At 34.0% G+C, this 15,864-nt stretch overlaps 1 protein-coding gene across 2 annotated transcripts; it reads left to right on the forward strand.

Annotated features, from left to right (window-relative positions):
- Positions 1–6,619: 6,619 nt before the first annotated feature.
- LOC123708931 (iodotyrosine deiodinase 1) lies at positions 6,620–15,656 on the forward strand. 2 transcript variants are annotated; one of them, XM_045659952.1, is made up of 4 exons: positions 6,620–6,881; positions 12,656–12,877; positions 14,602–14,873; positions 15,348–15,656. In XM_045659952.1, the coding sequence occupies exons 1-4, from the start codon at positions 6,707–6,709 to the stop codon at positions 15,528–15,530; spliced, it is 852 nt and encodes a 283-aa protein (XP_045515908.1). In that variant the 5' UTR covers positions 6,620–6,706; the 3' UTR covers positions 15,531–15,656. The 2 variants fall into 2 exon arrangements, with proteins under 2 accessions (XP_045515908.1, XP_045515907.1); XM_045659951.1 differs by having other exon boundaries at positions 14,602–14,918; positions 15,348–15,652.
- The last annotated feature ends 208 nt before the right edge of the window (positions 15,657–15,864 follow it).

Below are 15,864 nucleotides of genomic sequence, written 5' to 3' on the forward strand. Positions count from 1 at the left end.
TCAAATTGATTCACCCAAACACTTATTAATAATTTTCTAAAATAGCATAAGCCTTTGTTGTGACATAATAATAACAACAATTGATTTAACAAAAAAAATTACGCCTGAGGTATATTAAAATACAATTATAGTATATAGTTGTTAAAAAATAGATATTTACTTATTTGACTATTTTTTTATTAACAGGGACACCTGCCTATGGGCACACAATCAGGTAGATATGTGACCGAATAGCTAAGTAGCATCCTGACATCTCCCGTTTCTTAAAAACTGACATTATTAACTTAAAGGGAGAGCGTCTCCCGCCGGGAATAGGGCGACAACTACTCCGAAAATATCGTCATGATATTTATGGGCTAGTCGGTATTAGACTATTACAGAGTATCAAGTAAAGGCCAAAGATCGTGATTGGAAATTTCTTTGATATGAAGAGAAATTGGAGAACAGTGTTGGCCTAGTGGCTTCAGCGTGCGACTACCATCTCTGAGGTCATAACTTCGATCCACGGCTGCACCAATGGACTGCCTTTTTTTGTGCATTTAACATTCGCCCGAACAGTAAAGGAAAACATCGCAAGGAATCTGGCTTGCCTTAGACCCAAAAAGTCCACGGCGTGTGTCTGGCACAGGAGACCGATCACCTACTTGGCCATTATATTGACAAAAGCTCATGAAACCTAAAAAGGTATTGCCACTGATTTTTTTTTTTGAAGAGAAATCATCAATTTGCTCAAAAGCTATTTCAATTTGCGTTGTTTTATTACAAGCAACAACATAGATAAATGCAAAGTGATTACAACAATATTGTCTATTTTTGTATTTACACCTGTCGTGTATGTAAATGTGATTGATCTTTGACACATGCCTGTTTTTGTTAATTTCAAAAACAAATTTAAAATACTGACGCATTAAATCTGAACCTGCGATAATTAGAAGTTGAGTGTTAATAACTCAAATATTCTTAAATACGTCATCAGAGACAAAAAAATATTTTTTCGCTTCATTATCAACGCAAATTCACGTGGTAGTGCGAATTTAATAGATTTTCCTCTTACTGAGATGTATACTACTTAATTTACTTCCATTAGGAGTGGAATTTTTTACTTTGTAACAACGATTACACAAGCGCGCATAAATAATAAAAACAACACAATAATATTAGGTTACATATGAAATTGGTGGTTTGTATGGGAGGAACAAAAAGTAGAATATATTTTAGAGATTGACTAGCCTTGGCTGTTTAGCAGCTAGATTTACCATCATGGTTTGCAGTTGCTGAAAACAGACATCTGCCCTAATCGTCTGGTCAGTTTTAAGAAAATTGTGAACGACCTCGGCACTAGTCCACAAAACGCACCGTGTTTTGTTTTGCGACACCGCTGCCATACCGTTTCTGTAGCACTGGTTCCATGGTGGAACTCGTACTAAAATAAAAATGGAAAATTAAATTGTATCAAGGTTATCTCTCATCTCTCTCTCTGTCTCTTATCTCTCTATAAGGTCTCATAACAAATGCACGACTGAATACCTGTAAAAATTGAATTTGAAATTCCTAACCAAAGAGGAGAAATTGGAGGTCAAAGTGGCCAGTACGATAGAACGCCATTCTCATTGGACCTAATATACACCGCTTCGCTGATATTCTTACTAATATAAACGTCATAGTCCCTTTTCTATAAAATATGTCGCAACAAAACGATTTATGCTATGAATTGTAACGGGAGAAGTGTAACACAACTATTAGTCACTAAGCTGTAAATTATTGTATTAAGTTTTTAAAACATCTTGTTTTACGTAGTAATCTTTCCGATTGGCGCTCACAAGTCATTACGTCTTGTGAACGTCACTGCGGAAGATTACAGGAGTTGGAGAACATAAATCTGATGTAGTTTTTATATACATAGATATATAGTCAGAACATACTCGCTGGGAGAGATCATGACTGTACGTTCCGGACAATTATTACCGCTGCCGGAAACATAACCTTTTTGCTGTGCGTTCGGCTCGCACTGTCCAGCATCAACAAGCTCCCATTCCTCGGTTACTCTAGCTGCTTAATGAGTTTCTCGACCCTTCACCGAAAAGTGACCTATTTGTAAAGCGTATGGGGGTAATATACCGTGTCTTAAAAATATACTTGGAAAAGATTAGATAGCTTGAGGTTTACTGCCAATTTTGTAAATAGCTTAATTGTATTTTATTTTATGGTACTTTTAGTTTAGAATTTCGTCATACATGGGCTTTAAATAAATAAATAAATAGTAATAATCTGTTGACTGTATCCAGTTTCGATGTAGTTCTCTCAGTATTCGTAGCTCTGACGACAGTAATCTTCTGGATATCATTCACTCGAGGTACTTCGCTCAGAAGCTACAGAAAGACTTTATTGTGAAAGGTTAGGAAGCATACATTTAGATTTAGTTGTATAAAATAGCAGTGTTGACCTAGTGGCTTAGCGTGCAACTCTCATCCCTGAGGTTGTAGGTTCGATCCCAGACTGTGTACCACTTAACTTTCTTTGTATGTGCGCATTTAACATTCGCTCGAACGGTGAATAAAACATGAGCTTGCCTTAGACTCAAAAAGTCGATGGCGTATGTCAGGCACAGGAGGCCAATCACCTACATGCCTACTAGATTGACAAATGATCACGAAACAGATACAGAGATCTGAGGCCAACCCTGAAAAGGTTGTAGCGCCTGATAAATTATTTGTATAAATAAATTATTTTAAAATCGAAAGTAATTATTAAAAATTGTCGCTATAAAACACGCTCTTTATGACTACGTTTAAGAAAAACATTATTAACCTCTTATATCAAAAAACATTCTTCCTGTTGGCCTATAATTCAGAGGCCAATTTCGTAAGAAAGGTATGACAAAGTAAAAAATATATTGCCGTTACGAATTAAATAATTTGTTGGCATGGTCGTAGTCATAGCCGTTGCATAGTTTTTCACGTATCTACCAAATACTATGATCGTTCATCTCCATTGAGGATTGACTTTGATTTTGTATAATATGATTATTTAATAGTGGAAGACTAAAACTCTTTTTCGAGATGACATAAAAAAACGAGTTGAGCAGTACATCGAAAGAGACGTTGAGACGTTGTTTGCTCTCGTTGAGGTATTTGCAACCGCGGCCATTAAATAAAATATCCGGTCAGTTATTAGACAGCCTAAAATCAACTTAAAAAGTAAATTGAAAAACTATTTTTAAATGCATTTGTTCTTCTCCTAAACAAGACTGCTATGGTTACATTTATGAAAAACCACAGCGGCTAATAAATGAAACACCCAGTCAATTATTAGACAGCCTAAAACCAACTTAAAAAGTAAATTGAAAATCTATTTTTAAATGCATTTGTTCATCTCCTAAACAAGACTGCTATGGTTACATTTATGAAAAACCACGGCGGTTTTCTAATGTAACATATCATAATTTTACTATATTATTCTGTATAAATAAAAAAAACATAATGAAAAATGACGAAAGGCCAGGGAAGATTTAATTATCTGAAATTGCTGCCTTACAATTGTCGGTAATTTGTATGCACAGGAGGATTAAGGAGTTAAGATAGATAAATAAACTTATATATTCCGTTACAAATATCTACATCAGCGATACACCGATGTAAGGCGACATTTCTGTATTATATTTATATCTTTTTACTAAGTAGTATGTAAGTGTATTAAGAAGGTAGTGAAAAATGATATAGATAGATGTCCACTCGACAATTTCACTATTTTTACTAGAACAATAAACTTATGAGAATAGCGGACATTCTTGCTTAACTGATTTTTATAAATATTGCATAGTATCACGTGGCTGAACACGATTCAAAAACCTGCTTTTTCATTTTATGGTCCATTTTTTTACTTCGGGTATTATAACGTGTGAAAAATTATGACCTCAGAGACTATGTATCCATCATAAGTTAATTATATTGATTAATCTCTTTCAAAATCGAACCTGGAAATAGTTTTGTTGCAGTATTAAGCAATAGGATTGCTCACTTCGTTACGATAATAAAGAGGTGTAAATACGCGACAAGATTGTACAAAATATAATGCGGCATATTTATGCGGCAAGTCATAAATTTAGTTTTTGACTTAAAGTTTAACACAATTAAAAAATAAACACGTTCAACGATTGGATTCCTATCAAACTAAGCATCGCTATAGGAGATCGTTACCGTAGTCATAAAGATTCAACGAGGTCTTGATAGGATGATGATGTAATATATCTCTTGCGCGTTTTGGTTGGTATAATAACATTTTGATGTCAGCTAGAAGGGCTGCTACGGCTCGGCATTGTTTGGCGAGCGCAGTTAAGACCAAAGGAATTTTGTGCTTGTGTCTCATTTTCTCAATTCCGTAGCGCAGAGTGCGATCGGAAAAGAATGATATTAAATTAAATAATAAACATTAACGCCTATATTAAAAATATTCATTGTCTTACGTTATTGTATTTTGCCTTATAATTAAGAAAAGGCAACATTGTAAATGTCATACAACTTGAACAATGCTAATATTGTGAAAAATTTCAAAATTCAAAATGACTCAACAGTTCTCGACGTAAGAACTTATTATATTACCCATTATTCTACCTGACAATGGTTAATATAATAAATTCAAAAGATTAACCTTAATGTTTTGAAATACAAGTTTCCAAAAATAACGCCTACAAAACTTAACGGCAATGTTGTTATCAGAAAAGTCCAAAACAGACTATAGACGTTTTTACATTTCAATTATTTGCATAATGTACTATTCTGTCTGTAAAAAGCTTAACTGATTTTCAGAAAAATAAGTTTGTTTCTGAAGTACAATGTACCGGCCGGTAATGTATCGGACCATATACCAGCTTCTTCCGTATTTACAAATTGTAAAGTATATTCTGACGTATTGTCTAGGTTAATTGCTGCCGAGTCCTTTTACCAAGCACGAACCAAAACAACAATTCTCATCCGCACCATCTTATTGGCTTGAAATATTCTACAGCTTTAATAATAATAGTAGTAGTACATTCAGATTGATTAATTACAAAAAAACACACAATTATATAAAAATGGTAATGCGACTGTCATAATATCAAAATAATAAGAACAGTTAAGATGTTTATAATTGTTGTCAAAGCATAAAAAGGCACCTTGCTTTTAAAAATCAAATCACCTTTACCCATTAATTGCATTTCACGGCAGTGATTTATAACTTCTGGCAAGGTGATTAAATAGTTTGATAACAATTTTTTTAAAAACACCGTGATGGAACATGCAGGCTCCCACAGCCGTGTTGGATGGACATTCACTAGGCATTTCCTTCTCACTCCACCCTCATAGACATGGGCGGATCGTGAATTTGTGGGGCTCTGGGCTATTTAAGGGGATGATACCGTAATAGTCGCACACGCGAAAATTAGACCGACCGAGACAAATCGACACGAATTTCCCGTTCCGCATCGCATATGAGTTGATTGATCTCAGGGATACCAACCCATGCTGGATTTATTAAAGTTGTTGAAATTTTTTTTAATTCAAAATATCCACCATTATTGTCAATTAGAACTTGTACCCACGCGGTACAGGGCTGAAGCCGAAAAAGCCATTAAGTAGTTCCGCCCCTGCTCCACCAGCTCCGCCAGCAACGAATCTATTTCAAACTGTATGCCGTTAGTGTATTTTATACCTTTAAAAAATGGAGGCGTAACACTAGTTACAATTGAATTGTCACATTTCAAGTAGTTGGTTAACTTGACCAAATGCTGCTCAACGATAGGAAAATATCGTCTCACATTATGTTAGCCATTCGAATTTAAATAACATATTCGTGCAAACAGTATGTTGTGATTGAAGAATGTAGCTCTGCGTATGTGTGCTTTTCCGCTTGGAGGTTTTTTATATAACACGGGACAAACAGGTACGAGACTCCAATGTTAATTGATTCGGCTCGTGGACACTGACACTGCATAGCTGTCAAGTCTGGCGACCTTTCAAGAATTGGTACGCTCTTCTCTTGATGATGGGTGGTCAAGTTCTAGAGATGGCGTTAAATATTACAATCGGTAAATTTCAGGCCCGAATATAGCTAGTTTTGGCATCCTTATATATCTGTTAACTTTCAGTTAATGACTGTGACGTCAATTGAAGTTTAAAATTTTTATACTAAAATTAATGTTTTGCGTTTTTCTTGAAACTATTACAAAAATCCTGGTTTTTAAATAAAGTATTTACTGTGGCTTCACCTCAAATTAATTTCGATGTAATACTACGTTAGTAGTTATCGTTTATTAAACAACAATGTTTGGTTTTTTTCACTCATTCAACATAAATGAAAAATTATAACAAAAGATTCAGTATGAAGTGTAGCTCGGTAATACTTTGATGATGAAGTATATTTTTTTCATATTTATATCATCACTATAGACTTCCGGCTTTTACCCTGATAGGAAGCCATATCTTGTAGTCAAGGCCAAACAATCGTATCGCATATTCTCAGTGCAACGTTGGTACAATCCCACATTATACTTTATATTAAAGATAATAAAGTTAATTATAGCTTGCAACATAATTATATACGATAGCAGACGAGCAATCTCTGGACTAGTCTACCACGCGAATTGTTTCCGAACACATGTGTTTTTATATCAATTAAATTGCGCGCGAAAAAAGAAACTGTCATATGTCAGTTACGAAAAGGGCGCGAAATGAATGCGATATCAGTGACAGTTTGGGCATTAGAAAGCCATTGTTTTTTAGTGTATAGTGTTTTGGCGGCGATTTTTATCGCCTTCACAGTGTTCCACAAAAATAGACTGCATGTGCTCGAAAATAGAATTGGCGATACCAAGAAAGTTCCAAATGTTTATTCTGCGAGAAAAGGTTCAGTATCTCCTCGAAAATTAATTTATAATATAAGAATGTTTCAACTCTCCAAGGGTAAATCATAATTCGGACTTAGCACAGGCTTTTTTGTCAGACCGGTGTCAGGCTCGAGTATTATTTTTATTTTCTTATACATCGAGACCTTGAAGCCTGTTTTGTGTTTCGTAAAATATGTATCATAATAATTTATTTGTTTAAGTAGTCATAAGTCGATATGGCTATTATTGTGTTAATTACAATATTGTCCAAAATATTATAAATATGAAATGACTTTTTGTAAAACGTTACGATACGGGGCGGGGATTCAATGTCGCGTTATTCATTTATTTATTTATTTATTAACACTTCGTTGCACATAATATACAAGAAGTGCAAAAATACATATTAAACATAGTTGTTGAGACAAAACTAAACAGGACGAATCTCCAAAAATAGCGTGACGTAATGCTTGAAATCATAAAATTGAAACATGTAGTCTATTGCAAAGACCCATGTAAGGGCCTTTCCGCTATTGCAATAGACAATTCTATAATCCGGTTATACTCGTAGTAGCTTGAAATAAATATTTTTTAATAAATCTGAGCCATAATTATATACCATATTTCCTTTTAAGTTTTGAAGGCAATAGAGACAACATCGGGAAGGAAGATATATAACTAAACTCCTCTGAACTTAGGAAATTTTTATCTGAAGTAGCAACATTATTTAAGTAGTGAAACTGTTCTGTATAAATTATTCGCGTGGCTGAATACCAAAAAATTGCGTGCACATAAAACACAATGTAATCTACTGTAATTTGACTGTAGTATGTTTAAACGTTTTTTTTTTACATTATTGAAAAAAATATGTTAATAAAATAATGATTACTTGGCTGCAGACATTTATGAATGACAGAACACTTCATTAATTCGACTATGATATAAATTCCCTATCTTGAAATACAGATATATATATATATATATATATTGCAAGATGTACAGATAAACGGTGGACTTTAAAGACAACTGTATGGAAAAGACCAAGGCGAAGAAGGAGAAGAAGACGCCGCAAAAAAGGTGGACAGCAGAAAGAAAGCCATGGACCGAGGCATTTGGAAAAAGCTGGAGGGCATTACTTAGAATAAAAAATCTTGAAAGAGTAAACGAATAGTTTTCCTATAACGGAAATATTTGCGGCATACAATGAATAATATTATTCTAATATATCATATATCACGCATTCCTAATACCCATTACATAATTGCATAATTTACGATTGCTGTATAATATAACTGACCACAAATTACAAATAATATATTAGGATATACTTATGGGAAGCTATGATAGTGAATGTTTGTTTCCCAATATGTGGTTGTATTGTAGGTACTCTACAATATAAAATAAAATAAATAAACAACAGCTTCAGTACTCGTTAGAGATTACTGAGTCCGTTTGTAAAATTTATATTTAGTGAGTGGCGTCGATTGGGATATAGACATGCTGCTCACAAGGTTTTGGAAGGTGTTGGAGCCAACGACGCGGTAACTCAAGCCTTACAGCTTAAATCGAATTGGTCAGGCCTTATTACGAGATGTGTGTACAGATAAATGATGGAACGCCGAAGCCGGAGGAGATCTCCAGGAAATAGAAACGTGGGAAGACCACAAAAGCGATGGGCTGACGACATAGTTAACGTTTCTGGGAAGACATACATCCAAATAGAAAGTTCAGGATGAGGCCTTTACCCAAAAGTGGTCCATACTGCAGAACACCATGAAACGGAAATAACAACAATAAACGTAGACTATGCATGAGATAACACAGCAACAGTCATTTGATATGTTTGGTTAGGAATTTCCAAATGCTATTTTTTACATCTGTTTACGTCGTGCATATGTTTTTGCAAACCAGCGAGTGCGAGTACCAGTTCTAGTGTCGCACCAGTGGTGCAGAAACGGCTGAAAGGATTAATGTGTATGGCGGCGGTGTCGTAAAGGAAGGCACAGTGGATTTTTGGTTCCAACGTTTCCTGCAGAAGAAGCCCCGTGGGCGGCCAGAGACTTGAAGGACTTGAAGCAAATTGAAAAGGTGGGTACCTCACGATTTGAGTGAAGCTAATCGACAAACGCATAATAATGAAGGGATTTTAAATCTAATCATTACCTAATATCAGCAAATGCAAAGCATGTTGGAGAAGCTAGCTTATAAACAACCAAGGCTGATTAATCACCCTAGGCCACTGGTGCTTCACGACAACGCTAGACTACACACTGCAACCAAATTAGATGAGCTTCAATAGGAATCTATAAGACATTCAGTGTACTCCCCGAACATTGCTCCAACAGATCAACTATTTATTCCTAATTTGGATAACTTCTGTTAAAAATTTAACTCTGATGGGGCAGTCGAAACCATCTTCAAAGATTTTATTGATTCCCAGGGATCAATGAACGACCTATACACAAGACAAAAGTGTATAGATAGCAATACATACTTTGTTTAATTAAATATATTATTTTAAAATAAAATCTAATAATTCTTCCTCCTATACAAAAGGCCAATTTCATATGTAAGGACCTAATATTATATTTATTGGTAGACACAGTTAAACACTGCTCCTACAAAGTTAGTAAATTTCAAAACGTTTTTTAAAACAAGTTATAATAAAAACAACTAAACTACCCTCGATTTTAGTAGTGTAAGATAAAATTTAGTGTCAAGACTAAACTCAAGTCCCTCGCGGACGTGAAAGATGTATTGGCCATATAATGGTATATTAGAATTTCCATCAACATGTATTATATATTAATTGGTTATGAAGTTGACCAGGTACAATTACTTCTTCTGAGAACAACAAATAAATATTCTTAAGGACTTATCCGGTCGCCAAACCCCAAAAAAGTTCATTATTTATTTCCATTTTTGTCATCGTTTCTTGAAGTATGACGAATGGAAAAAAATATATAGTGGAGTTGAGTAGTTTATGTATCCATTTTGAACGATCGACACACGATTTAAATAACTTCACTCGATAGAAAAAAAATTCAAAATAGCCAATTCTTGACACTTTCAATTCATTTTATGACGAAAATGTTTATGGAACATGATTTTGAGATTTACACAATATATTTTATTGCAAGCCAAGTAATCAATTTCAGAAAATAAAATTTCATTAATTTAATGTTTTGCATAACTAATTGTTAGTACGGGCCGGTCGGCAGCTCTCAACTGCGCACCGCAGTCCACCCCGAGACACTGACACAGCAATTCGTGCTGACATAGGGCCCTAATGCTTAAACTTAATCATCCTGAACTAAAGCCTTTCCACTTCATCATTATAAAACTATTCTTGTATTTTTTCTTATTCGTTTAAAAAATAAAAAAAGCAGTAAAAAGATTATTACCTAAACATGTTTTACCTACGGCACAATTGTTTTAATTTTCTAATTTAACAGCGAGGCAGCTGTGTGACGATAAACAATTTGCCGCACGTATTTTCGTATTTTAATTAAAATATTTATCAATTACATACAAAAATCGACAAAATTAAACCGACTTCAAATACATGTCTACACTATTTACCTATGTTAAACATCCAACAACCATATATATCTAGACATAGTAATATACTAATTTAAATTAAGGACCACATGACATTTATTTCCGACAAATTTGTGGATACAAAAATACATATGAAATGTATCTCACAAATTTTATATTACCTATACTAATATTATAAAGAGGAAACATTTGTCTTTTGTATGTATATTTGTAATGTCTTCATACAAAGCTACAGCTGTATCTTCACTGACTGATATAGGCTATATTACATTTTCAAACAAAAATCCAAAGTGAAAAAATAATCCATAAAATCTATCATCACGTGTGCTGTGGACATTTGGATGATATAAAAAAATTGTTGTACAGTATTATAGAACGCATCAATATCTACAAAAATAATGTTTTAACCATGGGCAATTGCGTGTCTCGAGACCTATCTGGAGTCGGAACTTCAAAACAAAATTACATCAACTGTTGTGTAGGAGTTTCTAAGTCACTGAAGTTCTACAAATAAATCTCTTGTCTAATATGTATTACAGATTAATTTTTATTTTTAACAATTTATAATAATCAAGCTAAAAATAATTTCTTTCATTACCTACTTGAAATCAAGACTTAAATAGTCTAACCTGTACAATTTTTAAATTCGTAACATCATTACCGTGAACGTAAACGTTTCTTTAATTATATATTTGTTTTAAAGTAAAATATATGTATTACTGTATATTTATATGATTATAAATGTAAGTGCGTATCTAAAAAAGCTTTTATGTTAACAAATATATATTTAGTGCGACTTAGTAGACTTTAGACTAACACGATATCGATACGCGAGTGAAATCGCAGGGCATTGCTAGTTAATATAAACTGATAACCTCCTTTTTTGAAGTCGGCAACAAAAACGGTCATAACTCGGTAAAATTTCTTAACTATAGTTTTTACGTCTTATCAGTTTAAATAGATAAGCGGGGGCATGTTTATTATTGTCCTCACCTACTTTGGGCCGATAAGTAATTGTAATTAAAATTATTTACTCAATAATAATTGAGTATGGGCACTTCCAACGCAAAGAATCATCAATTAAATCGCAAAAGAATCGCAATCGCAATTAAAATTAAAACAAATAAATAAGTCGCGCTACAACCTTTTAGGTCTAGGCCTCAGATTTCTGAATCTGTTTTAAGATCGTTGGCCCATCTAATATGCATGTAGGTAATCAGGGTAATGGGTCTAAGGCAAGCCGTTTTCCTAAGATTTTACTTCACCGTTCGCACAAACGTTTATTGCCCACAGTATGTGCACATTATGTGTACAGCCGGGTTTTGAAACTTTGAAACAACCCCAGGCATAAGAATCGCAGGCTAAAGCCAACATTGCTCTGACAGGACAGACGCAATTGTATTTTGAAATATCTTCGTGGTAGGCGCCGTTGGTGCGTATAGGTATTATATTCTATGTAATTTGTTTATAAGAATGTTATCAAAACAAGGCCATTGATGATATGTGCCTCATTGTGATAGTTGAAATATTGTTTATTAAAATATACGTACACCTTTTGTGTAACACAAAAATGATGATGATTATTTTTTAATTTAAAATTATACAACGGTCAATCAAAACTAATGTAAAATTAGTAATTGAACTGGCGTGCATGTCATACTTTATAGGCGGTATAAAAATTATTCAAATACCAACTGTTATTTTATTTGACAATCGGAAAAGTTCAAAAGGCAATGATTTGAGTAATTAACTTTATTATTGGAATTTTGGGTCAAGTCTACCATAAAATACATCGAGTCTTGTGTTAATGTCTTTGTGTAATTTTTTATTCCTACATAATTATGTATATACAATGTACATTCGCAAACACATGCGACTTCTAATACAAAGAGTAGCCGTCCGTGAGTTGTGTGCTGCAATATTGCGGGCTACTCGATCATAATGAAGTTGCTAGGATCTGGTTAGCGCTACATGTACATCCTTACTATAAAATAAGTATCTGATGAAACATGTGTGACATTTGAGAGCAAAAATAAAATAAACAAAATCTACAATCACCTTTTTTGTTACATTTCCCGGCAATTAGCTTCCTTCCTTCTTTGCTCGCACTTCCTTCAGGGTATTTACGTAGCCTTTACATAATTTCAACTACTGTTACTTGTTTTTTTAGATTTTTTAGCGAATATATACGTATTTAACTATTTGAATAAAATTGAGAAACTTCTTACACAGACCGAGAAGGACCAGACGATGAAGATGACCCGGACTACCTCATATCAGCAATTCCAGAGGACACCCTCCATGTTCCTTACAAACCTTTGCAGATGTCCACAAAAGAAGTAATACAAAGGTCCAGAGAGTACTATGATCTCATGGCAAAACGACGCACAGTAAGGAGCTTTAGTACGGAGCCAATACCCCCAGAAGTGTTAGAAAATATCATTAAAACTGCTGGTACGTTTTTCTTAGACATTAGACTAAAGGAGATGAAATAGAATTTACTGTCTATTACATGTCAAAAAATACTGCATATAGATAGCGTAGTTTTTATGTGCGGAAACCTTACTTGTGGTATTACTGTTCTAATTGTCAAGTCAACCAATCGTAAGATCAGTAACAATTATAAATAGGCTAATTATATGAAAATATAAAACCGCGTTGAGAATGGCTTTGGATCACGCTATTGCATGGTTTTTCTCAAGATAAATGAATTAAAATCAGCAACAACAATCTCAAAGTTTGATTCTATTTGTATAGGACATACATAATTCATGGTCTCGAACATCTGTCCATCCGCCCAAAGTTTTGTTTAGAGGCTTCTTCAACGAGTGGTGTAATGTATATGAGACTGTCAAAGGGTACAAAAACTTTGAAACCTGCTTCGCGAATTTCTGAACTCTGATAACTTTTTCCACCTCGTGACAATACGTGTCATCGCTGTTTTGACAGTTCTCAAATCGAAACACTCTTGCGCTTTTCACAGATGCAACAAATAATGTTTTGTTCGCCATATACTTGCTTATATAAGCTAGAGAGTTGCTCCAACTGTAATCGTTAAAACTACAAAAGAAGTTAGAAAGTTTCTTAAGTTTATCCCAGAGAGTTCTGTTAAAAACGACTGCGATATTATCGTTGCTTCCCCAAGACTCTATGTCTAATCGGGTATCATTAACATAATAATCTGTTATTCTTGGAAAACGGGGCCCTAATGTTATCATATTCCATTGAGGATAAATATTAGGCAGCGTCTTTTCTAATAACTTTATTACAAAAATCAAATCTTCAGTAACGTACTGGTCCTCTTCTAGAAAAACCATATTTCCGTTATAATCTTTGGTGGCTTTAAGTCTGTCGAATACAGTACTAACAGTCCACCACCAGTGATGTTTGAGTTGTGTTTTCTCGGGATCTCTATATCTGACATTGACGTCGCAATTTATAAAATTTTTATTACAAAATTTAAAATCTGGGCCAGGAAACACATGGGGATGCATCTGAATATTGTAGGGATAGAATATTTGCATATATTTAGTAAAATATGTATTCTGGATGATCGCGGAAGTTTCATTGTCAAAGTAATCGAGTGAAAATATAATCATGCTTTTAGTTATACCTTTGACATTCTCCATAGACTGTAAAAGATGTTCCAAGTAAAATGATTTATCGTGGACTCGAATAACAATTATAAGTGTTATATTAACAATATACATATCTTTATGGTGGATTTCTTGTTCCTTGTTAATTTTGTCTAAGTGTTCCTTCAATCGCAGTATCTCATCTACATCAACGTCTTGTGTATCTACTGACATCTTTTCGGAAATATTTTCATCAGCATACCAAGATTTTTCATCAAATTGTGTATACGACTGTTTTTTTATTAATAAAATTAAAATTACCAATACAATAAGCAACGACACGATTATTTTCAATTTGTAAAATAACTTGAAGAAATTCTTTAATTTCATTTTATTACATAAATTTACCAAAACTAAAAGTAAACTATTGTATTACAATCTGAATTATAAATTCATGACAGAAAACATCTTGTCAATATCACAGAAAAGAGTAAAATAATAAAGCCATAAAGAATTTCATAGAAAAGACAAATCAACGCTCATAGACAAAATACTATTGTAATTATAAGTCATAAATTAAAAATAATTAATAAATCCCTTTAGGTACAGCCCCGTCTGGAGCACATACGGAACCCTGGACCTTTGTAGTGGTTCAGGACCCAAATGTGAAAGAAGCAATAAGGAATATAGTGGAAGAAGAAGAGGATCTTAACTACGCAAGAAGAATGTCTAGACAATGGGTTGCGGATTTAAAACCGTTTGCCACAAATTCTTCCAAGCCATACCTATGTGATGCACCGGCGTTAATACTGGTTTTCAGGCAGACCCACTCAATGAGGGAAGACGGAAAGAAGCGTATGCATTACTACAACGAGATCAGTGTTGCTATTGCTGCTGGGATATTGCTGACAGCTATTCAGGTATAATTGGCTAAAGGTAATTTTCAAACAATAACCACACAATTTGTGTTGTTTCAAGATTTGTTTCACAGTTTATTAAACTAAACTCTTTTGAAATAAAAACTAACTAACAAAGGTAAGGTTCTGTTCTGTTCTATGATCGGTTTCGGTTATTGAAATGAAATTTATCTGACGTTGTCTATATATTTATAATCCTGTAACTTCATACGCCTGAAGTGAATTTTTGATGATTTTTCTTACAACCGATTTACAAGGTCAAACAAATGGTCTGCAATAAAGACGTAGATGTTTTTACTTTTTAAAGTAAAATGAGAAACTCGTTATTAGGCTTCTAAAATTCCTCTTTAATGTCTAGTATCTTTGGAAGAATGATTGGTATCGAGGACACCATTATGAACCCATAACCTTATAGTTTTGATAACATTTCAGTACTGTGGACTAGTAGCACTCACATCGACCCCATTAAATTGTAATGCGCGTCTTCGTGACCTTCTATCGAGACCTTCCAACGAGAGACTGGAGTTGCTACTACCTATAGGGAGACCCCATCCAGATACAACAGTTCCTGACCTCGAAAGAAAACCCTTGGATCAGATAATGATCAAAGTGTGATATTTTAATATTCTTTACTTGGCAATCGAGCAATGTTTAAAAAATAGCGTATCTTTCCCTAGATCTGAACAATGCTCAATTTATGTTTTATATTGTTCCTATGAAACAAAGTTCTATGTTGGTTTTAAATAAACATTATATTTTATTTTAGAGTTATTTTCCTGTAATTGAAATATGTTCGAAGTTATAAGCTGCGATGTTTAATATTCTCAATGAGCTGATTTTCTAATAGTGAAAGAAACCAAGGAAAAGCTGCATAAACGAGCCATGGCACGGATGTTTCCGTGGGTCAAAATTCAACACTTCTTGACATTCGGGAGTTCTGTCGGAAGTA

The sequence above is a fragment of the Pieris brassicae genome, chromosome 4 (assembly GCF_905147105.1).
Source record: "Pieris brassicae chromosome 4, ilPieBrab1.1, whole genome shotgun sequence".
Lineage (NCBI taxonomy): Eukaryota > Metazoa > Arthropoda > Insecta > Lepidoptera > Pieridae > Pieris > Pieris brassicae.